The sequence below is a fragment of the Eurosta solidaginis genome, chromosome 4 (assembly GCF_040869045.1).
Source record: "Eurosta solidaginis isolate ZX-2024a chromosome 4, ASM4086904v1, whole genome shotgun sequence".
NCBI classification, from domain to species: domain Eukaryota; kingdom Metazoa; phylum Arthropoda; class Insecta; order Diptera; family Tephritidae; genus Eurosta; species Eurosta solidaginis.
The window spans coordinates 102,044,624-102,072,555 of NC_090322.1; the positions used below are offsets into that span (position 1 = coordinate 102,044,624).

At 37.7% G+C, this 27,932-nt stretch overlaps 1 protein-coding gene across 7 annotated transcripts in view; it reads left to right on the forward strand.

The window, feature by feature from the left end:
* acj6 (abnormal chemosensory protein 6) overlaps window positions 1-27,932 on the forward strand; it is a 1,105,866-nt gene that overhangs the window by 315,627 nt on the left and 762,307 nt on the right. For all 7 annotated transcript variants that reach the window (XM_067782334.1, XM_067782333.1, XM_067782337.1 and 4 more), the window contains exon 3: window positions 772-948. In XM_067782334.1, coding sequence (XP_067638435.1) covers window positions 772-948 — 177 coding nt within the window. The remainder of the gene's footprint in view (window positions 1-771; window positions 949-27,932) is intronic.

Genomic DNA, 27,932 nt, shown 5'->3' on the forward strand with positions numbered 1-27,932 from the left:
AAAGGCGTCCACCTATAGACCTAATGCCCACTCCCTCTTAAAATGCACAGTAACACCTTTCGTTTGATACCCATATCGTACAAACATTCTAGAGTCACACCTGGCCCACCCTAATGGCAATATCTCGAAAAGGCGTCCACCTATAGACCTAATGCCCACTCCCTCTTAAAATGCTCAGTAACACCTTTCGTTTGATACCCATACCGTACAAACATTCTAGAGTCACCCTTGGTCCAGCTTTATGGCGATATCTCGAAAAGGCGTCCACCTATAGAACTAAGGATTACTCCCTTTTAAAATACTCAGTAACACCTTTCGTTTGATGCACATATCGTACAAACACATTCTAGAGTCACCCCTGGCCCACCCTAATGACGATATCTCGAAAAGGCGTCCACCTATAGACCTCATGCCCACTCCCTCTTAAAATGCTCAGTAACACCTTTCGTTTGATACCCATACCGTACAAACAAATTCTAGAGTCAGCCCTGGTCTACCTTTATGGCGATATCCCTAAATGGCGTTCATCCATAGAACTATGGCCTACTCTCTCTTAAAATACTCTTTAATACCTTTCATTTGATACACATGTTATACAACCACATTCCAGGGTTACCCCAGATTGATTTTCCTTATTTTGTCTCCATAGCTCTCAACTGAGTATGTTATGTTCGGTTACACCCGAACTTAGCCTTCATTACTTGTTTGTATATAATTAATACATATATACGCGCATGTATGTTATTAATTTCGTACTTTATTTTTAAATAGGGTGATATTTTTGCTGGCATAAATGATGGCATCCTTAGCAGAGCAGAAGCACTAGCTGCTGTGGATATGGGAAAACATCAAGCCACTCATCATCACAACCAAATGTCAACGCAAATCAAACATGATGTTATGTATCACCATCATAGTATGCCTGGACCTCCACAACGACCACTTCAGGTATTAAATATACTAATCTCATCAATTGACTGTTAATTATTTGAAGAAAAAGTCACACCCCATGTGGGTACTTAAATTACAAAAGCATATTTATTTCTGTTTATATTTTGTTTATTAGTCGAATACTATTTTAGATAATAAAGACTTATCATATTTAACCGACCGATGCCGTGATCGTATACACTCTGAGCTGGTATACGGAACACACGGTGTGGGTAAAAGGAGTTGATGACTCTTTCTTTCGCGAGTACGAGTGTCAGAAAGGGAGGGGAGAGGAGGGACGGGGGTAAAAACTAGTGCTGAGCATTGCTAATATCCATGCTACGTAGATTGTAGTGATGGGTTGTAACGGCCGCGTTAGGTACAAGCGCTATTTGGCGCGAGCAACAGCGGACGGTTGATGTGGACTGCTGAGCAGCGTCGCTGCTAGAAGGTGGCGGGGGTACATTTGAGAGTGAACCGCGGGACGTCTTTGGATGTGAACAGCAGGGAGCCACAGAGGTTTTAAAGAAATTTCGGTGGCGACGAACGTTGGGTTCTAACCCAGAGCAGCCCGAACAATGCAACCATCCTTTACAAGTGACACACTGACAAGATTATAACCGTCTAAGATAAATCCTTTTCCGACATATGCATCAGAACCACAGCCAGGGACCGGGGTTAGGTTCAATACCTTCCCGGAGCAGGAGGGTATGTAGTAGTCCAGCTGCAAGGAGCTGCTCCGACGATGGCAACTTGTGGGAGAGACGCAACCAATTAAATGGGGTTACACTGAAATTACAGCCCTTGGTCGGGGGAAAAAAATCCCGAGTCGCTCCGGTACGAAGAATCGGCTGCCTTAGGAAGCGAGTACTATAAGGTCAGTCCAAATATCGTTAAAATGCCCTTAGTTTGCGTTGACATGCCCAAATTCAATTTAGCCGAAAATGTGAAAGGGTTTATATGGATTTAGTATTTTATATCTGTATTATTTATAACTTCAAGTTAGTAACTTGTACATCCTAGCACGACTTTGGTTGAAGATTGATAATATTAAACAAGGTCTTAGATCTACTTAAAAATAGTAAACAAAAGAAGACACAAAAACTTCAAACACTTTCTGTAATTGATATTAGAGAAAAATTGTAAGTTTACGAACGGCGATGGTTACTAGGACATGTTTCTGAATTTCACTTCTTCATCAGCTAGCTTTTCGGGAGCTGAGCATTGAACTCGAATATCCAACATTCATATCAGTGCAAAGGTAGATGCCTTTAGCTGATAAGCCATATGAATGTCGCGTTGTTCGCTGTACAATTGGTCTCTAAGAGTTGCCTTTTTGTTTATATTCCGTTTGATCACCATGTAGGCACATACACTCTGTATGTAGTTTATTCCTAATGGTGTGGATATAATTTTTAGGCGCGCTTTTGAAAGCTTAGTAACATTTGTTCGGATTTTTACAGTATTTGTTTTTAATACTTCCGCTGTTACTATTATTTCAATATGGTCATACATATGTATTTAATTAGCGAGCTTTGCTCATATTGCTTTATACAATGGTTTTTGTAATTGATATTATTTTGTTTTGATATTTTGTAATTGATATTAGGAAGGTTTTAAGACCGGGGCAAACTCCTGTAGGAATGAAAATGACGACCTTGTAACTGATGTCCTGAGAGTGCTTAGATTATGGAGGGAATACTTCTCTGCTCTCCTAAATGGAGGCAGCAATTCACCGCGCAGAGATGAAGAACCCGATCCCGCAATCGATGATGATGGAATATATTTCCCCCGCCCGATTATGACGAAGTTAGAATAGCAATAACCAGATTGAAAAACAACAATGCCGTGGGCGCTGATGGATTGCCTGCGGAGCTATTCAAGTTCGGCGGCGAGGAGTTGGTAAGGCGCATGCAGCAGCTTCTTAGCAAAATATGGGCGGACGAAAGCATGCCCGACGGTTGGAATCTAAGTGTTCTTTGCCCAGTCCACAAAAAGGGAGATACTGCAAAATGCACCAACTATCGTAGAATCAGCCTTCTTAATATCGCATATTAGGTCCTTTCAAGTGTATTGTGCGAAAGATTGAAGCCCACCGTGAACCGGCTGATTGGACCTTATCAGTGGGGCTTCAGACCTGGTAAATCTACCATCGACCAGATTTTCACAATGCGCCAAATCTCGGAAAAAACCCGTGAAAAGAGAATCGACACACATCACCTCTTCGTCGACTTTAAAGCCGCCTTCGACAGCACGAAAAGGAGCTGCCTATATGCCGCTATGTCTGAATTTGATTTCCCCGCAAAACTTATACGGCTGTGAAAAATGACGTTGAGCAACACCAGTCAGAATTGGGAAGGACCTCTCCGAGCCGTTCGAAACTAAACGAGGTTTGAGACAGGGTGACCCCCTATCGTGCGATTTCTTTAATTTGATGCTGGAGAAAATTATACTAGCTGCAGAACTTAACCGCACTGGAACAATACTCTTTAGAAGCGTACAATTACTGGCATATGTTGATGACATTGATATCATCGGCCTAAACACCCGCGCTGCTAGTTCTGCTTACTCCAACTAGAAAAAGAAGCGTTAAAGATGGGTTTGATGGTGAATGAGGACAGAACGAAGTACCTGCTGTCATTAAGAGTCAGCGCATACGCGCCTTGGCAACCACGCTACTGTTGGCAGCCATAATTTCGAAATAGTAAAAGACTTCGTTTATTTGGGAACCAGCATCAACACTAGCAACAACATCAGCACTGAAATCCAGCGAAGAATCAATTTTGCCAATAAATGCCACTTTGGACTAGGTAGGCAACTGAGAAGTAAAGTCCTCTCTCGGCGAACGAAAATCATACTCTACAAGTCACTTATCGTACCCGTCCTGCTATATGGGGTAGAAGCATGGACCATGGCAACAGCAGATGAAGCGGCTTTGTGAGTGTTCGAGAGAAAAGTTCTTCGAAAGATTTATGGACCTCTACGCGTTGACGATGGCGAGCTCTACGCAGACATCCACATAGTACAGCGAATTAAAACGCAGCGCTGCGATGGCTAGGCCATGTTATGCGAATGAAAGATGATGCTCCGGCCAAGAAAGTGTTTCTATCGGAACCCGCCTATGGAAGCAGAGGTAGAGGGCGGCCCCCACTCCGTTGGAAGGACCAGGTGGAAAACGATTTAAAATCACTTGGTGTGACCAATTGCCGCCGGTTGGCGGAGCGAAGGAGCGACTGGCGCGCCTTGTTAGACGGCCATAACAGTTTAGATGGTTAAGCGCCAATTAAGTAAGTAAGTAAGTCCTAGTAACCATCGCCGTTTGTAAACTTACAATTTTTCTCTAATATCAATTACAAAAACCATTGTATAAAGCAATATGAGCAAAGCTCGCTAATTAAATACGTTTAAACACTTTCTTTATATACTAAATGGTTGAAAATCCAGGGAGAAATGCGTCCTTGAACCCAAGAATAATGTTGCTGCCTGTTATAAAGGTGGAGGGCCATTACCGAACATAGGTGATAAATCACTTACAGTCAATCAAGATTAGAAACTTCGCTGTAAAGGAGACATTAAACACTTATAAGTTGTTCATGTTTAAGGAAACATTTGTCACTGCGGTTTGAACCATTTATATGAAGGAAGTGTTAAAATATATTTTCACCCATACGCTACCCAGCGGAATTTTTTTTTCCTTTTGTTAAATTGTCACGTTGCCCTGCAATAAGAGTTAGGTTTCAAGTCTCAATCTCATTGAGAAGTTACTCAAAAATCGATTGCATGCCTCCACATGTTTTAAAAAACTTTGTAAGTATATCGCTCCCAACCCCATCAAGAAAATGTTGTAATCCTAAATATTCGAACCAAATAGGACCCTAACCTATGTTCAAAGTTGCAGGTCTCTAGGTCATCGAAAAGTTCCTTAAAACTCGAAAGCGAAATTTCTCGGTCCTTGCTCCACCCAGTTAAACTTGTTTCCCCTCATGTTGATTGTCATCAGGTTCTGAAGTATATTTCAAGTTTCAAGAACTTAGCCCTACGGGAAGCTGCTCAAAATCGCAAGCAAGATTTCAGTTTCTCTAAAAGGATTTTGTAAATACATATATCTAAATATCTCGATCCTGGTCCCATCAAAAAAATATATATGTCCTAAATATTTTTACTTACCAGGACCATAAGCTACGTAAACATTTTCAGGTCTCTAGACTCTGTTGTCCTAAATATTATACCTAAAAGCGTTCTAAGCTTTGATCAGGTCTCTAAGGTATCGGGAAGTTCTCTAAAACTGGAAAACAAACTTTCCCAATACAGAAAATCTTTGGAATTTAAAAAATCTAAACTCGTTTAAAGAATATTGGAATCGCTCGATTCTAAATGCCTTAAATGGATTTTCTAAATATCCTTATCCCTGTTCCATCTAGAAAATATTTGCGTCCCAAATATTTTAACTTAACAGGGCCCTAAGCTACGTTAAAATTTTCAGATCTCTAGGTCATCGGGAAGTTCCATTAAACTCGAAAACAAAATTTCCAAGTTCGAACGATTTGTTGAATTATAGTGATCCTTGGGCCACCTAGCGAAAATTTTATTTCCTTACGTTGCATTAGCATCCTAAACATTACACCATAATTGAGCCCAAAGCTTTAATCAAAGTACATTGAAATGGGTACAATTTAAACAGCATGTGACTAACGAACTATGTAGAACTTATTTGACACTTAAGGTCTAGTTACGAACAAGAAATTTTTATCACTAGTTACTGACTTTCCTTCAGAGTACACATTTTGGCGAATATTAGCAGTTTCGATAAGTCATTGTGCTGCAACACCGAAGTAAGCAGCCACACCTGCAAGAGAAAAGCTAAGAGATAAGAAGAAAGAAAAATAGTCACAAATACATGTAATCAGCTAAAAGCGCAAAAGTTACCCTGCAAAAAATGCGATTAGTCTAGGATGACTCCGGGATCAGTCGCAAAGGAGGATGCGAGCAATTCCAGTTTTGATATCTTTGTATGATTTGAACTGTTCCCTTTTGCTTGGGCATGCCCTATGAAGAGATTAATTGTACCCAATTATACCCAAAAGGGATCGTTAGGACCAATCCCCTTTGTACCTATATGGGAACATTTAAGCCTAGTCCCTTTCCGTATCAATAAGGCCTCAAATAGGAAACAGTCGCATTTTTAACCCCAATGTTAATAGAATGATACTTTAATGATAGTAGACGATTTCTTGTGTCAAAAGACGCTTATTGACCTCGACAACAATAATCCGAAGGCGAAAAAGAAAGTGTTGGAATATTTTGCCCCATCTAATCAGAAGATGAGTGAATTTGTCACTAATGGTTATGTTAATTTGAAAATGAAAACATCTCCAAAATAAGAACCGTAAAGTAAGTGCTAATGATCAGCCGCAAAATGAGGATTCATTTTTGATTTTTACAATTTCTGCGATAGCAGTTGGCATGGATACTGAGCCTTCTGCTATGGAGTCCTCCTGTTTGATGGCTTCATAAACGTCTGCGTTTTTTGTGTTTGTGCGCTCGCCTTATTGCTGGCGTTGGCATTGCCATCCGAAGACCAAAGTATAAATTGTCGACAGAATGCGTTCGGACAAAAATTTATCGCTAAAAGCGATTGATATTTTTTCGTTGTAGTTTTGTCAGGTTTGACAAGAGCTTTACCAGACCACAGTTGCCATAGTTCACCAACGACGTTAAAGAAGTTTTAACAATAAATTGGGGCAGAACACCTGAGCGGGCGCTGTCGGACAAGGCCTCTTTTTACCCCTACGAATAATGGCGGACAGATCCTTTTTCTGCTCTGATGTATACCCTTAGGGGGTACTGCTTGAAGGTCCCTTTTGTACCACAACGGGTGACGGACGGTCGGACATATATTCTCTCTTCGCCTACGAGTACTGTCGGATAAGTCCTCTTCCCACCCATACAGTAATTCTAACCGACTTTATAATTTTTTTAACTGTAACATATATTTTTATTTTCTTTTTCGTTCATTGTGGAAATATATAACAAAAACAAATCCTGCGATAATGAAACCTAGGATACTGTTATATTAGGCCCGGTATGCGGCTCCGTATATTTATGAAATAATTCGTTTCATATCCATTTAATTTTTTTTACTTTACCCATTTGGTTTTTTTATTGTTTCTTAAAATTTGCTACATAAGTTTCAAACTGACTTATCACAACCGTACTCAAAAGGGACTAGAGGAGATCAATTATACCCCAATAAAGACAAAAGAGAAATAAATAAGCAACTGTTCGAGAAGGCTGTTCGTGAAAAGTCTAGACCAGTAGCCGTCAGATAGTGAAAAAATTATTCGCGTGCACTTCACACTTCTTATTAGTATCTTTCGTTTAGTCGGCCGACGTAGTGTGATGTAGTGTGCTCCGCCATCCACACCGAAGATCCTGGGTTCACGCCCCGGGAAAGCAACATCAAAATTTTAAAACCAAGTTTTTTCGATTAGATATTTTGATGTAGATATTTTGTAAACAAACGCCCCTACGCAACAAAGTGATAGCACGGTAATATACGAGCACCCATAAACATAAATAAAATTTCCATGTACTTTGTTTTTGTAAATCGTTGGACTAATGTTAAAATCGTACTGCGCCTGAAGTTGAAGTGTCAAATCAAATAAAAAAAGTACCAATAAGCTGATTTCCGGCAGTCACCTGTTGCTGGTTCCGCTATAGGTGTAATACCAGCAATAAATCCCGCTTAAATTTTTTGTTAGACCCAAGCAATAACAAAGTGTATGTCGTATTTACCAATTATTTTGTGAGTGTTATAAAACACGCGCCGATACTTATATGATTTTGACATCGTTCCAATCAGAATGCTTCGGAATAGGGATGCCCAGCCGAGCTGCTCGCACTTAGCGCTGTGCACCTTCAAGCTCGAAAAAGTGCTTGGCAAGGTATGGGAATCGAAAAGAATGTGCCACTTGTTTATAAGCAAAGTAAGCGAAAAAGAAGCGTACTACACTAGTTCTAAAGCAGTGGTCAGCAAGAATTAACGGAAGTGTATTAGTGATAGATGATCTCCCAGCAGAAAGTTTATGTTTAAATTACAACATGCAGATGTTGACTTTATTAAAAACAGCTATACTAAAATGTTTAGTTTTGATAAACAATTTTTTTGAAATATTACCAAGCCCAACAATTCATTAAGTTTTATCCGCTTTGAAGGGTAACCTATATTTTAACATGCAAATGCACATGAAATTTGGTTTGACAAAGCGGCTGAACACGCAAATATCGTAAAAATAGAGCTATCACTCGCTTCAAATATGATATTTCCGAAACATATACATTTTCCGCAACCGTGGAAATACAAAATGTTTAAAAAATATGTGGCTGACTTAGAAAAAACATAAAGATGCATTAACGTAATTTTTTTTACTATTTCGCTAAGTTAATTTAAATATTCTATAGGCTCATTCCATTTCAAGACACCCGGTCCGCGCAGGACATGATTTTTGATTTCGATGAAATTTAAATATATTTTTCTTTGGTCAAAATAATGAAACATGTGTTTTTTTTACATCCAAAAAATTTTTTATTATTATTGAAAACATTCATTTGTTGTTATTTTCCAGAATATGGCAAAATATTTTACTAAACCTCCAATACCGTCACAAGAGCCTTTGCCATGTCCTGTTACAAAATCGCTGTAATTCTGAAAAATAATAACAAATGAATGTTTTCAATAACAAATGTGATATTTTAATTAATTTTAAGCATTTGGCATTGATCGCCTTGTATGCTGATATGTATTGCATCAATATATGGCGAAAAAAAGTTTAATATTCAAAAATTCATATTTCGAAAACAACGAGCTTTGGCTAATGTTGAAATATAAACTGCTCACTCGATATAGAAAAGATTTAAACAAAAAACAATAACCGTATTTTTGAAATATTAATTTTTGAAAAAATAAAGTCATAAATTTTTACTAAATACAAAAAAAATAATTTTTTTGTAACTATATGCAATTGTTTATTAATTTATATATAGTAATAATAAGTAATAACGAACATTTCAAAGAAAAAATCATGAGAATCGGTTAATTTTTGACAAAGTTATTGTATGCTGTAATGCATTGCATGACTAAATGGGGGAAAAAATGTTTAATATTCAAAAATTCATATCTCGAAAACAAAAACTTTTGTCTAATAGGTATTTAACTTGAAATATGAACTAATCACCTCAATATAGAAAAAGTTTAAGCAAAAAAAATATAACGTTTTTTGAGAAATTTATTTTTGAAAAAATCTATATATTTTTATTAAATACTAAACAAAACTTTGTTTTTAAACTGTATGCTATTGTTTATAAAGTTTTATAAATGTAAATATAACAACGAACATTTCAAAGAAAAAATCATGAGAATCGGTTAATTTTTGACAAAGTTATTGACAGTTGAAGAAATAGATGAATAAAATAGCGATTGCATTTTATGGAATTCAATTGCCGATAAATGCGAAAAAAAAATTTTTTGAGCCAAAAAAAAAAAACACGTGTTTCATTATTTTGACTAAAGAACAACATATTAAAATTTCATCGAAATCAAAAATCATGTCCTGCGCGGACCGGGTGTCTTGAAATGGAATGAGCCTATAGTAATTTTTGCAGTGCAGAAGTAAAACTTTTGTTAAAATAATTTAAAAGAAATCATATTATATGGGAAAGTTATTAAGTATAGCAAACCCAAAAAATGTGTTTTTACGCAAGCTAAAAATTTTTACATAGAAATCCTACGTAAAAAACTTTGAAAGTATTACTTTTCGTTTGCGATATCGATTTTAAAATTTTTCTCACAAAGCACAAACCAAATTTTTGAGTTTTAGGAATAATAATAATAATAATCTTCTTCACACTGCGATGCGGCTATATTTTTTTAATTTTTGTGTCTGGAAGTTAATGGCGTTTCAGCTATACAACTTTCAAATTTAATATCAGTTGCAGAATTGAAAGTTTCTATATATTTCCGGCCTGCACTTAAGAGTTCAATCAGAAAAAGTTAGTCTGCTGATATTATTTCATCAATATGAAGTATCTTTTGAGTAATTTTGGGTACAATGATTATATAAAAATACTAGCAGACCCGGCAGACGTTGCCCTAAATTTGGTTTACCAACATACATTTTAATAAGCTTTTTCCATCTAACTCTGCCCTCCCCCGTCTTATGTTTTTCCTAGTCCTTTTATTCACTCCACCCTCCGTCTTTTTCGATTCATCTATCTCTATCTTCGTCTTATTCTATCTCTTTCTCAGCCTCCTTCCCCTTCTCTCTTTTCTCTTCTCTCAAGTTCTTCTCATTCTTCTTCATCCCTTAATGGCAGTCCCAGAGGGTGGTATGTATTTTGTTCCAGTCCCGTTCCGAGTCCCAGTCCCAGTCCCACTCCGAGTCTTAGTCCTAGTCCTAATCCCAGTCCCAGTCCGTCTCTGGTCTTCTTCCTGGAAAAAGTATCGTAAATACTAATATAGGTAAATTTATATACAAAATTTTAGGCAAGTCGAATAGAACGTAGGTAAATAGGTATGTGGGTATTATTAATTCATGTAATTATTTGGAGCTTTCCCCCGATAAAATAAAGAAAAAACACAAGGTTTCTCTTTTCCTCCTACGCGTTTCGATGAAATTTTTTCATCTTCATCAGGGAGACTGTATATTTATCATAAAATATGATATTAAACAAAGAATAACAACATAATGTGGTATACGAAATAAAATGTAATAGGAGCGTAGGAGAAACTTGCAATCAAATATACATTGGAACGACGAAGCGATCGCTAAATGTACGAATAAACGAACATAGACTAGACGACAAAAATAGAAAACAACAACAGCACTATGGGAACATTTGACCAACAAAGGATACACAGCGGACTTCGAAAACGCGAAAATATTAGACGTTGAGGTGAAAGAACGAACACAAATGACGCTGGAAGCTCTACGAACACAACAAAAAATCAATACTGCAATGAATTTCAAAGAAGACGTCAACAATATAAACTGCGCTTATATGACGGCATTATCAGCCAATGGACGGAGGAGGAAACATGAATGGAGGCAGTAAATTAAATGTAAAGTTTTGTTTATTTATGTGTTAGATGTTGAAAGTTTCAATGTTATAAATTGAATGTAAGTATTATGTTAACAACAGAATGATGCAAATTGTGTAATTCTAACTAATGTCTTAATGTTTGTTTTGTTTTATATCATATTTTATGATAAATATACAGTCTCCCTGATGAAGATGAAAAAATTACATCAAAACGGCCGAAAGGCTCCAAATAATTACAATTGTAACAAAAAATTGGCCCAAAATAAATATTTTATTAATTCATGTCTGAATTTCGGCTTAGTTTGAGAATACCGCAGCAGTGAACAACTGAAATGCTGAAGATAAAGTTGCAGCTCGGAAATCTTACAGACTATTCCAGAGTACGAACGGAACAGTTATGACGCATTGATGGCTGCTGTAGAACGAAGGTACGCAAGCGAACACAGGAAACAGATGTATCAAATAGAATTGCAAAACCGTTACCAAAAAGCTAATGAGACTTTCCAAGAGTTTGCTTCGGAAGTGGAAAGGTTGGCTCATTTGGCAAATGCGGACGCACCCGTGGAGTACACCGAGAGGGTAAAAATGGTAAATGGCATACGGGACGTAGAATCGAAGCTAGCGACATATGCAAACCCAAAACCCACATTCGTAGAAACGGTATCCCATGCGCTGACTCAGGAAACAGCGTCAATTTTGAGTAAGCCCACATACAAAACTCATCGCGTGGAAGTGGAAAGGCCAGACTGGGTAGACACAATTTTGGAAGCATTAAAAGGAACGCAGCAGAAAAACGATGGTGCCGTCAAATGCTTTAAATGTGGAAAGCCAGGGCACATTGCACGTTATTGCAGTACCAATCCGAACAGTTCCAGCAATGTGGGTGGTCGTAAACGCAGAGCTGAAGGAGAGAAGCAAATCTCAAAATCTACTCAATCGTTAAACTAAAGCGAGACAGCCGGAAGGGGCGACAGCTAACTCCCTCAACTGAATGCCCCATAATCTCTATCTCACAAATTGGAAGAAGGTCAAGCAATCTTACTGTCGGAGGGCATGTGGATGGAAAAGAACGTTTACTGACTGTAGATACGGGCGCATCCCATTCCATCATTCGCTCAGATTTAGTCAACAAGAAGATAAGATCATTGCTTGGAGCAAGACTACGTACAGACACGGGAGAGGACACCCAGGTAATTGGAGAAGTAGCATGTGAAGTAGCAATTGGCAACGTCACGGTACTACACAATTTTATAGTGGCAGAGATTGTTGATGATATCATAATTGGAGTGTACTTCTTCATCGACCAAGGCATCAAGATCGATATGCAAAGCAAGACGATACGATATAAGAACATGGATGTGCCACTTAATTTCGGCTACGAGAGAGGCTACAGCAGTAAACGAGTGCTGCTTGAAGAAAGTCAGCAAATACCACCAAAATCCGAAGCAGTCATTTGGGCAAAGGTTGATGGAGATTGTGGGACAAACAAATTGTGGGTTGTCGAAGCAGCAATCAAATCACCACCGAACATACTTGTAGGAAAAATCCTGGCTATGACAAAACAAGATGAACGTATTCCGGTAAGAGTACTCAATGAGTTCAAGTCACCATTTAATTTGACCAAAGGAGCTATTTTGGGAATATGCCAAGAGGTTGAAGTAGTTATTAACTGTGAACAGCTCCAGGAACACGTTTCATCTAGTAATACTGATATTTCAAATGACATCACGGCATGGACGGAGGGGCTAGAGAAAGATTATCAGAGTAAGGCAAAGCAACTGCTCCTAAAGTACGCAAACATATTTGACCAGGATGGTTCCAAATCAGGCCACACCAATGTTGTCAAACATCAAGTTGACACTGGAGACTCGAAGCCGATACGTCAAGCTCCTCGTAGTGTTTCACTGGCAAAACGGGAAGGTGTGAGTCAAATCGTACAAGAAATGAGCGACAGCGGCGTCATCGAACCATCAGCTAGTCCATGGAGCTCACCTGTGGTACTAGTGAAGAAGAAGGATGGGAAAATGAGGTTTTGCGTGGACTCCGCAAGTTGAACGACGTCACGTAAAAGGATAGCTACCCATTGCCAAGAATTGACGACACTCTGGACTCGCTCTCTGGTACGAAATGGTTTTCCACACTGGACTTGAAAAGTGGCTACTGGCAAGTGGAGGTGAAGGAGTAAGACAAAGGAAAAACAGCCTTCAGCGTCGGAGATGATCTTTGGCAATTTACAGTAATGCCTTTTGGACTTTGTAATGCACCAGCTACTTTTGAGAGGCTCATGGATCAGGTATTGAAAGGAATGCACTGGAAAAATGCTTGGTATACCTGGACGACATCATCGTATTGGGAAAGAACTTCGAAGAACTTGGAGGAGGTTTTCCAAAGAAGAGCTGGTGCTGGCCTGAAACTTAGGCCCAAAAAGTGTTTTCTGTTCAAGAAGAAAGTTAGTTACTTGGGCCATAAAGTAATGATGGAGGGCATCTGCACCGCGAATGAAAAGATAGAAGCACTGAAGGATTGGCCAAGACCACAGAATCTGCATGATTTGAGAAGTTTCCTTGGGCTGTGCACATATTACCGGCGATTTGTACCAAACTTTTCCAGCGTAGGCCATAACCTCCATGAGCTTACAAGAAAAAATAAAGCTTTTGAATGGAAGAAGGAGTAAGAAGTGGCTTTCCAACCATTGAAAAAGCCTTTGTGCACTGCCCCAATGTTGGCATACCCGATTCCAGGAGCAACCTTTATTCTAGATACAGATGCGAGTGGATATGCTATAGGAGGCGTTTTATCACAACTGGTCGATGGACAGGAGAAGGTAGTTGCATACTATAACCGTTCGATTGGAAAACCAGAGAGGAACTATTGCGTTACACGGAGAGAGCTGTTGGCATTGGTAGAGTGCATTAAACATTTCCACAAATACCTCTACGGCCAGCGATTCCGCGTCAGAACAGATCACGCAGCGTTGAAATGGCTTCTGCATTTCCGTAATCCGGAAGGACAATTGGCACAGTGGATCGAGCGACTACAAAGCTATGACTTTTCCGTTGAGCATCGAAAAGGTAGTACCCATGGAAATGCTGATGCAATGTCACGAAGAACATGTAGTTTGGAATGTAAGCACTATTCAAAGGCCGAGACTAAAGAAGACATTATAGGCTAATGACTATAACATGTACAGATGAATGGGACAAGGAACAGCTAAGGAAGTGTCAGCTAGAAGATGCAGATCTGTCACATGTTATGCAAGGGCTCGTACGAAACGAAAGACCAAATTGAGATAAGATGTCAGCAGAGAGTCCCATTTGAAGTCATATTGGGCACAGTGGAACAGTTTAGAATTGATATCCGGTTGCTTGCATCGAGTATGACGTGCTCAGCGAGCTGCATAATGGTCCAAGCGGAGGTCATCTTGGAATCACGAAGACGCTCGAGAAGATTAAACAGAGATTATATTGGGTTGGTTACCGTCAGTCGGTCACTGAGTGGATTGCGAACTGCGAGGTTTGCAGCAGAGCGAAAGGGCCCAAAACCCGAAGTCATGGCCAGATGAAGCAATATAACTCAGGTGCGCCATTTGAGAGGATCGCTATGGATGTCGCAGATCCATTTCCTACTAGCAACTGCGGAAACAAATATGTACTGGTAGTTATAGATTATTTCAGCAAATGGCCAGAGGTATACCTAATCCCAAATCAAGAAGCGGAAACAGTAGCAGAAGTGTTTATAAACAATTGGGTTGCGAGGTAAGGTGTACCAATGGAGTTACATTCTGACCAAGGCAGGAATTTCGAATCAGCTGTATTCCAGGAAATGTGTAAATCATTGGGCATTCGAAAAACACGGACAACTGCATTGCATCCTCAGTCCGATGGTATGGTGGAACGATTCAATAGAACATTGAAGGAGCACGTACGGAAAGTAGTGGACAAATACCATAAGGAGTGGGATACCCGCATACCATTATTCTTGATGGCTTACCGATCAGCAGTGCATGAGACAACGGCCCAAACCCCTGCAAAAGTAATTTTTGGCAATGGCCTTCGACTGCCAGCTGATTTGAAGTTTGGGATAGATGCCGATGCGGAGAGAAATGTCAAGAAATCCACTGGTGTCTTGGAAGAAGAGCTGAGAGAGATACACGATCTTGTAAGACAACGAGCAAAGATTATGAATGACAAGATGAAAGCCCGATACGATAAAGCAATTAATTTGGAAGGTTTTCAGGAAGGAGATTTGGTGCTGTTATACAACCCGCAACGAAAAAAAGGTTTGCCCCGAAATTGCAGTGTAATTGGGAAGGCCCATACAAAGCTATAAAACGGATGAACGATGTAGTGTACCGCATACAAACCATCGGTAAACCACGAACCAAAATGAAAGTGGTCCATTTGGAAAGGCTGGCAGCGTTTAGATCGAGAGATTTGTCTGATGCAGGCAAATTACCGTCTATTATGTTCTCAATAAATTTCAATTTAGAGGTGTGTCATAGCGTTTTTGAGAATGAATCTCATAGCTCGGTTCTGTTGCTTTTGTAGCTTGTATACCTGACTATCTCGCAATATGAAAAATATATTTGGGCAGTAAATAAAATGTGGTTCGATTATTGATCTATAAACTATTACTTTTTATTTCTTATTTAAATATTTGCAGGTTCTCTGTGTAAAATATATTTTTTTAGCTGGTTCTCTGTGCAAAATACATTTTTTTAGCTATTTCTCCCACTGTATAATCAACGTGCTCATTGAAATTGAGTTTATCGTCTATTTTTATTCCCAAATATTTAATGGTGTTGACTTTTTCGATTACTTCGCGGGTAATATTTAAATTTTGCAGGTCACTATACCGGAAATTTCGTCTGGAAATGACCATAAATTTGGTTTTGTTGACATTTTGTTTAAGTCTGTTCACTCATAACCAATCATAAACACTATTCAGATCTTGTTGAATTTTATTATATATTTCAGTTATATTTTCTCCACTAAGCATCAGTAGTGTATCATCCGCGAAGAGTTTAATATCACAGTAGTTTATGGAATTAGTTATATCATTGATATAAATATTGAACAGTATTGGTGCCAGCACCGATCCTTGCGGTAGGCCAACTGGTACCCCTCTTTTCTCCGATAAGGATTTTCCAACTATTGTTCTTTGATTTCTATTAATTAGGAAGTCTACAAACCATGTTGACTCATTACCAGTGACACCTATGTTGGCTAGCTTTTTTACTTGTAGCTTTTGGTCTATCGTCTCAAATGCACATTTTAAATCCAAAAATACAGCTATTATATGTTGGCGGCCACCGTGGTGTGATGGTAGCGTGCTCCGCTTACCAGACCGTATGCCCTGGGTTCACACCCTGAGCAATATCAAAATTTTAGAAATAATTTTTTTCAATTAGAAGAAAATTCTTCTAAGCGGGGTCGCCCCTCGGCAGTGTTTGGCAACCGCTCCGGGTGTATTTCTGCCATGAAAAGCTCTCAGTGAAAACTCATCTACCTTGCAGATGCCGTTCGGAGTCGGCATAAAACATGTAGGTCCCGTCCGGCCAATTTGTAGGGAAAATCAAGAGGAGCACGACGCAAATTGGAAGAGAAGCTCGACAGCTCTTCGGAGGTTATCGCGCCTTACATTTATTTATTTTTATTTATTTATATATATGTTTATTCCTGCTTAGGTCTTCTTTCCAGTTCGCTGTAACTAAATTCAAAGCACTTTCACAGGAATGTATCTTACGAAAACCTGATTGCTGGGGGATAATAATTTCTTTATCTTCTAAGTATTTTACAAGCTGGTTTTTTACCACTGTTTCTAGTATTTTCTCGTTACATTGTAACGTATTAATTGGTCTGATCTCATCCGCTTTAATGGTACTTTTAACCTTTTCTATTGGCACAACTACGGAAGATTCCCATAACTTAGGAACTATACCTGTATCTAAGCTTTCGTTAACAATTTTAGCGTAAAGAGACCCTGTGTAAGTTATGGAGTCTTTAATAACTCCTTCCGAAATGAGCTTTTTCCCTCCAATTTTGTTTTCGAACCTGCTTAATATTTCAAGAAAATCAGTTGTAGAAACTTTTTGAAACATAAAAACATTTGTGCCATTTTGCACACCTAGAGTACTATCATAATTAACGGAAATAACCGGGATATGTATGTATGCATGTATGTATGTATGTATTTATTTATTGATCAAAATTATTAGTACAATAAGATTTGAGTTCTTTTATAAACAACATGAAAGGAAAAATAGTTATAAATAGTAGTACAAAAAGAAAATAAACAGTTACATGATACTGATATAAACAGATATATATATATATATTGTAAGCCTATCCATAAAAGCTAATTTGTAATTTGTAATTTATTCTAGCATCGTGATCAAATACACGGCCAGTCTACATACTATTATCAGAAAAATAGTTATAGATAACATTCTTATAGTTTCTCCTACTTGTACTATTTCTTATAGCATTGGGAATAGAATTCCAGGTACGTATAGTGTTCACGAAGAATAGTCTAGTCGACGCAACAGATTTAAGTGTGGGTACTATACGGTCGTTTGAACGAGCGGATCTTGTGAAAGAAAGCTTATTATAAAGATATAAGGGCGTCTTAGTGAGCATGAGTCGGATCCAACGGATATGTGGTCGAACTTCGAAAGTCCATACACATAGCGTATTATATGGTTAAAGGCCACGTCTAACCGATGAGCCGAGTGCGAGTCTAGCTTATTATATATCAACTCGGAAGATATCTAATAAGGTAAAATTAATTGGACAGCCAATTTATGGCGGATGTTACGAGGAGTAAATATCGCCGATAGCCTCAGATTTCGCAGAACGTGGTCAACACAAGTCAAACTGGAGTTGACTACAAAGCCAAGATTTGTAATTTTACTCACCAGTTTAATTTGGTTGGTACCAATACAAATCGGTGGAATACCCGTCTCAGCCAACTTTTTCTTTGACATAGGTAAGACGTAAGTTTTATTTGCGTTAAGACGAAGCCCGTTGTGATTAGCCCAATGGACAATTTCTGAGATGTCAGCGTTAAGTTTAGAACAGAGATCATCGGCGTCATCAATACGACTAGAAAGGTAAAGCTGAACATCGTCTGCATAAGCGTGCATAGTAACAAATTTACAGACTGTAAAAATGTCGTTGATGAATAAGCTAAACAGAAACGGCCCAAGAATTGACCCCTGAGGCACACCGCAGACTACTGCACTAAGTCGTGAAATTTGGGACCCAATAATTACCCGTTGGTATCGGTTGGCTATATAACTTTTAATTAACGCTAATGAATTGTAACTAAAACCAAAGTAGGACTTCAGCTTAGCGCAGAGCAAATCGTGGTCAGCTGATCGCACGGTGAGCGCCGGGTGTAGGGCAGATAGCAAAGGCTTCATTAAGCAGGTCAGGATCTAGTGTGTAAGCTTCATCATTGTCACTACCACATACACGCAGGCGTTTAAGGTTACGCCATAAAACATTAGGAGGTAGGGAGGGGTAAAGCTTGGCAACATAAAAATTACGCTTTTCACATCTGATAACAGAAGTTGATCTGTTCCTGGCGGCTTTGAACGAATTCCAGTTAGACTGGTAGGGTTTGCTTTCCATTTAGATAAAGCCTTGTTACGCGCCTTGATTGCTGCCAACACTCTAGGCGTGAACCAGGGCGACACCGATGATTTTTTCTTACCAAATCGCTCGGGGACATGCTTGTTAGAAATACTTAGCAGATTCTCATTCAGGAACTCAAGCTTATCATTAAGACTACTAAAATACCAACAATTGGACCAGTTCACAGAGCTAACATCTATAGCCAATAATTTCATGTCAATATTTCGAAAGTCCCTAAATGAAAACGTGACTTCAGACTGACAGTGTCCAAGATTTATGTCAAGTGTACAGAATATTAAGTCATGCTCCGATATAAATGCAAATTGGTCAAACGCAGAGACAGTGGAAAGCTCAGAGACAATAAAATAGTCCAATAATTAGGATATGCAGGCTGATATCCAATATACTGTCAATAAAGTAATCATTTAAAGACTGCGCTATTTAATTTTCCTGTTTATAAGGTTGGTCGTTTATTATTATTTTTTGAATGCCATTATTTTCTTTAGCCATGCTAATGCAATTCTTTAAACTTTTCCACATGACCTTGCTGTCACCAACATTACAATCTATTTTGTGTTCCATATACTTCGCCTTTTTAATCTTAATTAGCTGTTTATATTTACGTTTTATAGCGATATATTCATTCCATTCCCCAGTTGTTATAGCGACTTTGTAAAGATCTTATTTATACTTGTTCAAATATGAAAGTTCAAAATCATACCACTTGTTCATAAGCTTAACACTGACTTCTTTGGAGTATGTCAGTGTGGCCATTGCATTTGACAGGGTATTATGTAGCAAGGTAGCTTTATTCAGGGCCTTAGAGAGAAAATCTGGGCCCGGGACTAACCAATTTACGGGCCCCCTATAAAAAATCCACTAATACATTTGATTAACTTGAATTAATGATGTCTCATTCATGAATCATTATTGGTGGATTACATGAAAACAAAAATTTTGCCGCAGCAACTAAATGATTTTTGTACTAAGAGCTGACAATAAAATTAACACAGAATATTTACTATTTTACTATTTTATTGTAACGTAGAAATAAAATTCTCTTTTAGCAGCCATATATTCTTTCAAATAATCTGTTCTAGTTATTTGGTAACATTTTAATACATTTAATGATGATTATTCAATATAGAAAGTTCGGATATCAAAGAATGGCTTTACTTGCTTTTTTCGCTGCTAAATTTTTATAATAATATCAAAATTTAACTGTCTTGCCAAAACGGATTCAACACAAAACGTGGCAAGTCCTGAAACTGGCTCTTGAGATGAACACGATCTATAAAAATTTTTGATTCTTGAAAGGACGCTGAAGGAACGTTCTGCACTAGCTACAGTGACAGGTATGGTGCAAAAGATACGTAAAGCAACACAAATGTTGGGGAAAATCGTATACAGATTTTGAACATATGTATGTAGATGGCATTTATCAATTCCAATGGTGACAGACCTTTATCAAAATTTGCTTCGTAAATGTGTTTCAAGCGAATTATTTCGCATTCTAAGCTTTGAGAAATGTCCGAATTGTATTTTTCGACAAATTTTGCTGCGCTCGCCCGAATCGTAGTTTCATCCATGTCTTCAAATTGTCACAAAAAGGAAAACGTCTCGTTTAAATGTCTCATAGCTGCAAATCGTTCAGTAATGCCAGTGATTACCGAATCGACGATCGCCGAGAATGTATTGTTTTTGAAATCAGACTCTGGATTATCCGTAATCATCTCATTTCCATTATCTTCAAAACGTCTTTTGGGCTTTCTCTTTCGAATGTCCGAAAACTTTGGCGAGATATTCAATTTAATAGCAACTGTTTTGCATTCGTTTAAAATTGTTTCCCATTGATTCCTGATCAACTTCGAATCAGCTAATAAGGCATCTGGGTGTCGGACCTCAACATCTATGGTGGCGTCACTAGCTTCGAGGACAACGTTTCTTTCATTAATGGTAGTCAGTATTTTGAACCAAATTGAGGACAGCAAGATAGATTCTAGCTTATTGATGTACTTGAGAATGCCGGTAACATCGCCGTATGCTTGCGCAGTCAAATTTGCCTTTTGGCTGAAAGACTATGAAGAGAGCTCGGTACATTTTTTTGAGGATGTCCCATCGTTGTAGAGTGCTGCTGAAAATAGTAAAACATTTTGTACAACTCCGAAGAAAGTAATTGCAGCCGTTCAGCATTCTGCAGCATCAACACCACATAAATTGAGACTGTGGGTTGCACAAGGCGAGTAATCAGCATTCGAGTTTTTGTCGAGAATGTGACGTAGTGCTCCGTTGTAAGCTCCTTTGATATTGGCGCCGTTATCGTACCCTTGTGCACGACAATCTTCAATAAAGTACGGCAAATTAGATCAGCGATTTTCTGACCAGTTTTGTGGTTACATTTCACGAAAACTAAAAACCGTTCTTGAATTGTAAAATTTGTTGCATTCGAATTGAAATGGAGTTAGCGCAAAAGGAACGTATTCAACGTGACTAGCATCAGGCATAGCATCAATGTTAATAGCAAAATACTTGGCTTTCTTGCCTTGATCTAATATAGTTTCCCTCACGTGTTTTGCACAAATTTCTATAAACTCGTTCTGAATATCTGGGGAGAGATAGTGAACTTGTAATCGTTTGTGTTGCTGTTGTGAAATCCCAACTTTCTCCAATTGATCTCTAAGTATCGGATCATAATGGCTTATGAGATCTTAGAAGCCCAAAAAATTTCCATTGTTTTGTTCACCAAGATATATGCTTTCGCCTTTGAAAGCTATGCCTCTTTCCCCCAAAAATAAAATAGTGTCCAAAATTGTATATAATGTGTCTTTCCACTTTTGAGTTTCAGTGGTTAGCTGTTCATTGATAAGTGTATCAATTGTAGCCTCCGGGCTATTTTGTAACTATCGCCATTGAATATAGCATTTAATGTGATCTTGAGTATTTTCGTGTGATGGCAGTTTATCGTATAGCTTCTTCCCCACCTGCATTTTCGAATATCCGCTAGGACAACAAATTTTGGGTCGATGTTAAGTCTTGTTGCTTAAAAGACGACATGGTAGGCAATAAAAAGTATTACTACTTGCACTCCACACCAACCAGTCACTCTCCACTTTCTCTCCATTTGGCAAGATTCTGTCTAACAACGAGGTAGGAAATGCCTCGTATTTGCAATCACGTGGAAAAATAACAGGACACTTTTGATGACCTCGACGAATTATTCGTTGACTTCTTCAGATCACAAAAACTCATTATTCACGGTACCGATATCGAAGTCGTTTAAATAATCAGTACTTTAATACAGAGTTGGTGGTATTGTTGGAAGACTTTTTGAAGATGAACCTTCATCAGTGTTACCACGAAAACTTTACGATTTCGGATTCATATAAATATACATTTTTGTTTGATATTTTTATTGTCTCCTCAGGCTCAGGAAAAAAATCATTATCAATATTCGTTGCTTTTGAAATTCGACTTAAAGTTTGCACATGGAACAACTAAAGACCCTCCTGAATTAAAAAAAAAATGCCTTAGTACCTCTAAATCGTGGCCCCCCTGAGAAACACATTTTTGTTTGAGGTTTTTGTTGTCTCCTCAGACCCAGGCAAAATATCATTATCAATATTCGTTGCTTTTGAAATTCGGCTTAAAGTTTGCACATGGAACAACTAAAGACTATCCTGAATTAAAAAAAAGCCTTAGTACCTCTAAATCGCGGGCCCACTGAGAAACACATTTTTGTTTGAGGTTTTTATTGTCTCCTCAGGCCCAGGAAAAAAATCATTATCAATATTCGTTGCTTTTGAAATTCGGCTTAAAATTTTCACATTGATTAACTAAAGACTCTCCTGAATTAAAAAAAAATTCTTATTACCTCTCAATCGCAGGCCCCCTGGGAAACACGTTTTTGTTTCAGGTTTTTATTGTCTCCTCAGACCCAGGCAAAAAATCATTATCAACATTCGTTGCTTTTGAAATTCGGCTTAAAGTTTGCACATGGAACAACTAAAGACTATCCTGAATTAAAAAAAATGCCTTAGTAACTCTAAATCGCGGGCCCACTGAGAAACACATTTTTGTTTGAGGTTTTTATTGTCTCCTCAGGCCCAGGCAAAAAATCATTATCAATATTCGTTGCTTTTGAAATTCGGCTTAAAATTTGCACATGGAACAACTAAAGACTCTCTTGAATTAAAAAAAATCTTATTACCTCTCAATCGCAGGCCCCTGAGAAACACGTTTTTGTTTGATGTTTTTATTGTCTCCTCAGGCCCAGGCAAAAAATTATTATCAATATTCGTTGCTTTTGAAATTCGGCTTAAAGTTTGCCCATGGAACAACTAAAGACTATCCTGAATTAAAAAAAATGCCTCAGTACCTCTAAATCGCGGGCCCACTGAGAAACACATTTTTGTTTGAGGTTTTTGTTGTCTCCTCAGGCCCAGGCAAAATATCATTATCAATATTCGTTGCTTTTGAAATTCGGCTTAAAGTTTGCACATGGAACAACTAAAGACTATCCTGAATTAAAAAAAAAAAGCCTTAGTACCTCTAAATCGCGGGCCCACTGAGAAACACATTTTTGTTTGAGGTTTTTATTGTCTCCTCAGGCCCAGGAAAAAAATCATTATCAATATTCGTTGCTTTTGAAATTCGGCTTAAAATTTGCACATTGATTAACTAAAGACTCTCCTGAATTAAAAAAAAAATTCTTATTACCTCTCAATCGCAGGCCCCCTGGGAAACACTTTTTTGTTTCAGGTTTTTATTGTCTCCTCAGACCCAGGCAAAAAATCATTATCAACATTCGTTGCTTTTGAAATTCGGCTTAAAGTTTGCACATGGAACAACTAAAGACTATCCTGAATTAAACAAAATGCCTCAGTACCTCTAAATCGCGGGCCCACTGGGAAACACATTTTTGTTTGAGGTTTTATTGTCTCCTCAGACACAGGCAAAAAATCATTATCAATATTCGTTGCTTTTGAAATTCGGCTTAAAATTTGCACATGGAACAACTAAAGACTCTCTTGAATTAAAAAAATTCTTATTACCTCTCAATCGCAGGCCCCTGAGAAACACATTTTTGTTTGAGGTTTTATTGTCTCCTCAGACACAGGCAAAAAATCATTATCAATATTCGTTGCTTTTGAAATTCGGCTTAAAGTTTGCACATGGAACAACTAAAGACTATCCTGAATTAAAAAAAATGCCTTAGTACCTCTAAATCGCGGGCCCACTGAGAAACACATTTTTATTTGAGGTTTTTATTGTCTCCTCAGGCCCAGGCAAAAAATTATTATCAATATTCGTTGCTTTTGAAATTCGGCTTAAAATTTGCACATAGAACAACTAAAGACTATCCTGAATTAAAAAAATTCTTATTACCTCTCAATCGCAGGCCCCTGAGAAACACATTTTTGTTTGAGGTTTTATTGTCTCCTCAGACCCAGGCAAAAAATCATTATCAACATTCGTTGCTTTTGAAATTCGGCTTAAAGTTTGCACATGGAACAACTAAAGACTATCCTGAATTAAACAAAATGCCTCAGTACCTCTAAATCGCGGGCCCACTGGGAAACACATTTTTGTTTGAGGTTTTATTGTCTCCTCAGACACAGGCAAAAAATCATTATCAATATTCGTTGCTTTTGAAATTCGGCTTAAAGTTTGCCCATGGAACAACTAAAGACTATCCTGAATTAAAAAAAAAATGCCTCAGTACCTCTAAATCGCGGGCCCACTGAGAAACACATTTTTGTTTGAGGTTTTTATTGTCTCCTCAGGCCCAGGCAAAAAATCATTATCAATATTCGTTGCTTTTGAAATTCGGCTTAAAATTTGCATATTGATAAACTAAAGACTCTCCTAAATTAAAAAAAATTCTTATTACCTCTCAATCGCACGCCCCCTGAGAAACACGTTTTTGTTTGAGGTTTTTATTGTCTCCTCAGGCCCAGTTAAAAAATCATTATCAATATTGGTTACTTTTGAAATTCGACTTAAAATTTGCACATGGAACAACTAAAGACTCTCTTGAATTAAAAAAATTCTTATTACCTCTCAATCGCGGCCCCCTGAGAAACACGTTTTTGTTTGATGTTTTTATTCTCTCCTCAGGCCCAGGCAAAAATCATTATCAATATTCTTTGCTTTTGAAATTCGGCTTAAAATTTGCACATGGAACAACTAAAGACTCTCCTGAATTAAAAAAATTCTGATTACCTCTCAATCGCGGGCCCCCTGAGAAACACGTTTTTGTTTGATGTTTTTATTGTCTCCTCAGGCCCAGACAAAAAATTACTATCAATATTCGTTGCTTTTGAAATTCGGCTTAAAATTTGCACATGAAATAACTAAAGACTCTCCTGAATTAAAAAAAATGTCCCGGGCCCGGGGGAATCCCCCCTCCCCCTCCTCTCGGCGGGCCTGGCTTTATTTTCGATACTCAAGTTTTCAAAGTCAGTGAAGTTGAACTGTGTTGGACTGTCACATGTATAATTTTCCCAAGAAATTATGGTTTTCCTAGTTTTCATTTGAAGTAATATATCTAATTTGATTTTAAATTGAATAGTTTCATGATCTGAAATCTGATATTCTTCTAGTTTTGCATATGATATTGAGCTACTATCTGTAAATAATAAGTCCATCAAATGTTTCTGTGTTATCGCCCTTTCGTATGTAAAAATTTATTTTTTGGTCCATAGCAAAGGAGCGAAATAAATCAACTAACTGTTTAGTATAGGTAGTGGCTCTTAAACAGGTTTATGTTGAATTCGCCGACAAAGATAATATTATCCTGTGTTAAGCAATTGTTATTTAAAATATCCTGCAAATACGTAATAAAGTCCCCATCACTCCAGCTTGGTGAGTAATAGATCACAGCTATTTTATATTGGGGAAAAATATTTTTTACTTTTAGAATACTTAATACACCATATATATTTTTGTTCAGTGCTTTCTTGTAGCCTATTGTGTATTCAAATGAGTCTTTTGCATATACTAGAACTCCACCCGTGTGCCTACTGTGTGAATCGCACCGTATAAGTTTATATGTTTTTGTTTATTTATTTTTTATTTTATTTATTTATTTGAACTTATTTGTACAAGTAAGACTATATCTTTTAGATAGTACATCAATCAGATCTTACAACTACAAATTACATATGAAAACGAGTTTTCTTGAAGAATAAAAGGTAAAGAAGATAATAACATTTAAAAAAGAAAATCTATTAATTTTTATTTGTTCACTCTGTGAAAGGGCATCTTTGGCCCATTAGTTGAAAAATCAATGCTAGAATTATATAATTTAAAGTAAGTTGATAGAGTTATATAATTAAGATAAGTTATGGATTAAGGAAGGATATTACTGCTAGTTTGAAACATCTGGCCTTCTAATTGCTTTCGTCTTGGAGGGTAGTGAGTTCCAAAGACGGATTGTACTGACAAAGAACATTCTGGAAGATGTCACGTACTTAAAGTTCGGGATCAATAGATTCAGAGTCCGAGTAGACTTTCACAAAGTTAGTTTATTAAATAAGTAAGGCGGATATTGAAAATGTAGTAGTTTGTGTAAGAAACATAAATTTCTCATTTTTAAGAAAGTACAAACGTTGCTTCCGAGAATTTGGGCAGCGTACGAAGATATATGGTCAAATTTCTCTTAGGAAATACGAACCGAGCAGTATTGTTTATGGCTAGCTGCAATTGATTAAGCGACAGCGAATCAAGGCTATCGTAAATAAGTTCTCCATAAGAAATGTGAGGTATTATAAGAGCTTTGACTAGCTTAATTTTAACGCAAAGTTGATGTGGTCAGTGCAGGTCAGATTTGAATTGATTTTGAATCATAAATTGGTGACAGCATCGTGAAAAAATATTTTATCGCCATTAAGCATAATTTCAGGAAGGCTAATTAAATCATATGTTATGTTCGATTTGCCATCGCCTTAGATTTTGTAGCATTAAGAGACAAGTTATTTAATTGAGCCCAGTTCCCGATGCGTCTTAAATCATTATTCAACCTAATAAATAAATCTTCCGAAAGGCCGAACGGACGAGATATATAAATTTGGGTACCGGCAGCATAAAGATGAATAGACACATTATGGCAGCAAGTGACTATATCGTTAATAAACAGAGTAAACAATATTGGGCCTAGGATGGATCCTTGCGGAACACGAGACATTATGGGCTTCAAATCAGATAACTTATCATCACATTGAACTTGCTGAAAGCGGCCAGTGAGATAGCTTTGCATTAACTTAATTGCGAAAGGGCTGAGGTTATATGCTGTTTCAAGCTTGCGAAGTAATATTTTATAATCAACCATGTCAAAAGATCTTGAGAAATCTAGAAGAACTAGAACTGTGAGTTCATTATGGTCGTAGGCTGGACGTATGTCCTCAAGAATTTTTAACATAGATGTAGCACAACTATGCCCTCTTTTAAATCCAGATTGAGCCTCATATAGTAAACGGTTATTATAAACATAGTCAGTTATCTGCTTTGATAGTAATTTCTCGTATACTTTGGATAGCGCAGTAGCAAGCTTATTGGTCTAAAGTCTTTGCATGAAACCGGAGTCTTTGATTTAGGAACTGGAATGACATTAGCCCTTTTCCACTGAGTAGGAAACCCAAATGATGTGATTGAAAAATTAATTATATGCGTTATCGAGGAGATTACATAAGGAAGAAGAAGCTTGATAAAACGTACGCTAATGCCATCGATTCCTACTGCTGTGGACCTAATAGCCTCTGTTACTACTGTGAAATCAAAAATATTGGTATTCGGTCTATTCTTTACCGCAATCATATCTTCGGTATCCTTATTGACATTAGCATTAGGTGTACTATGATTTGTATGATCACGCAAGAAATGTGCATTCAAAACATTGGGGTCTACGTTGCATTGCAGATTATTATTTTTAGATATTCCGAAACAGCGAAGATTTTTCCAGAGAATTTTGGAAGGAAGTTTGGAATCAAATTTAATGCTGAAATAAGCTACCTTAGCATTTCGGATGCAGAGGTTGGTATGGTTCCGTAAGAGACGGTAGCCTTCCCAGTGGTAATCATTCTGGCAACGCTTCCACACCCTGTAAGCTCTCTCCCGTTTTTTTTATTAATTTCAAGATCTCTGATGTAAACCACGGTTTTTTATGGCTCTGGATTTTACGGTCTTTAGCGGGACGTATGTATAAACAAGTAGTTAACGTGGTTATTAAAATATTGTAATTTTTCATCTAACTTAGAAAATGACAAACAT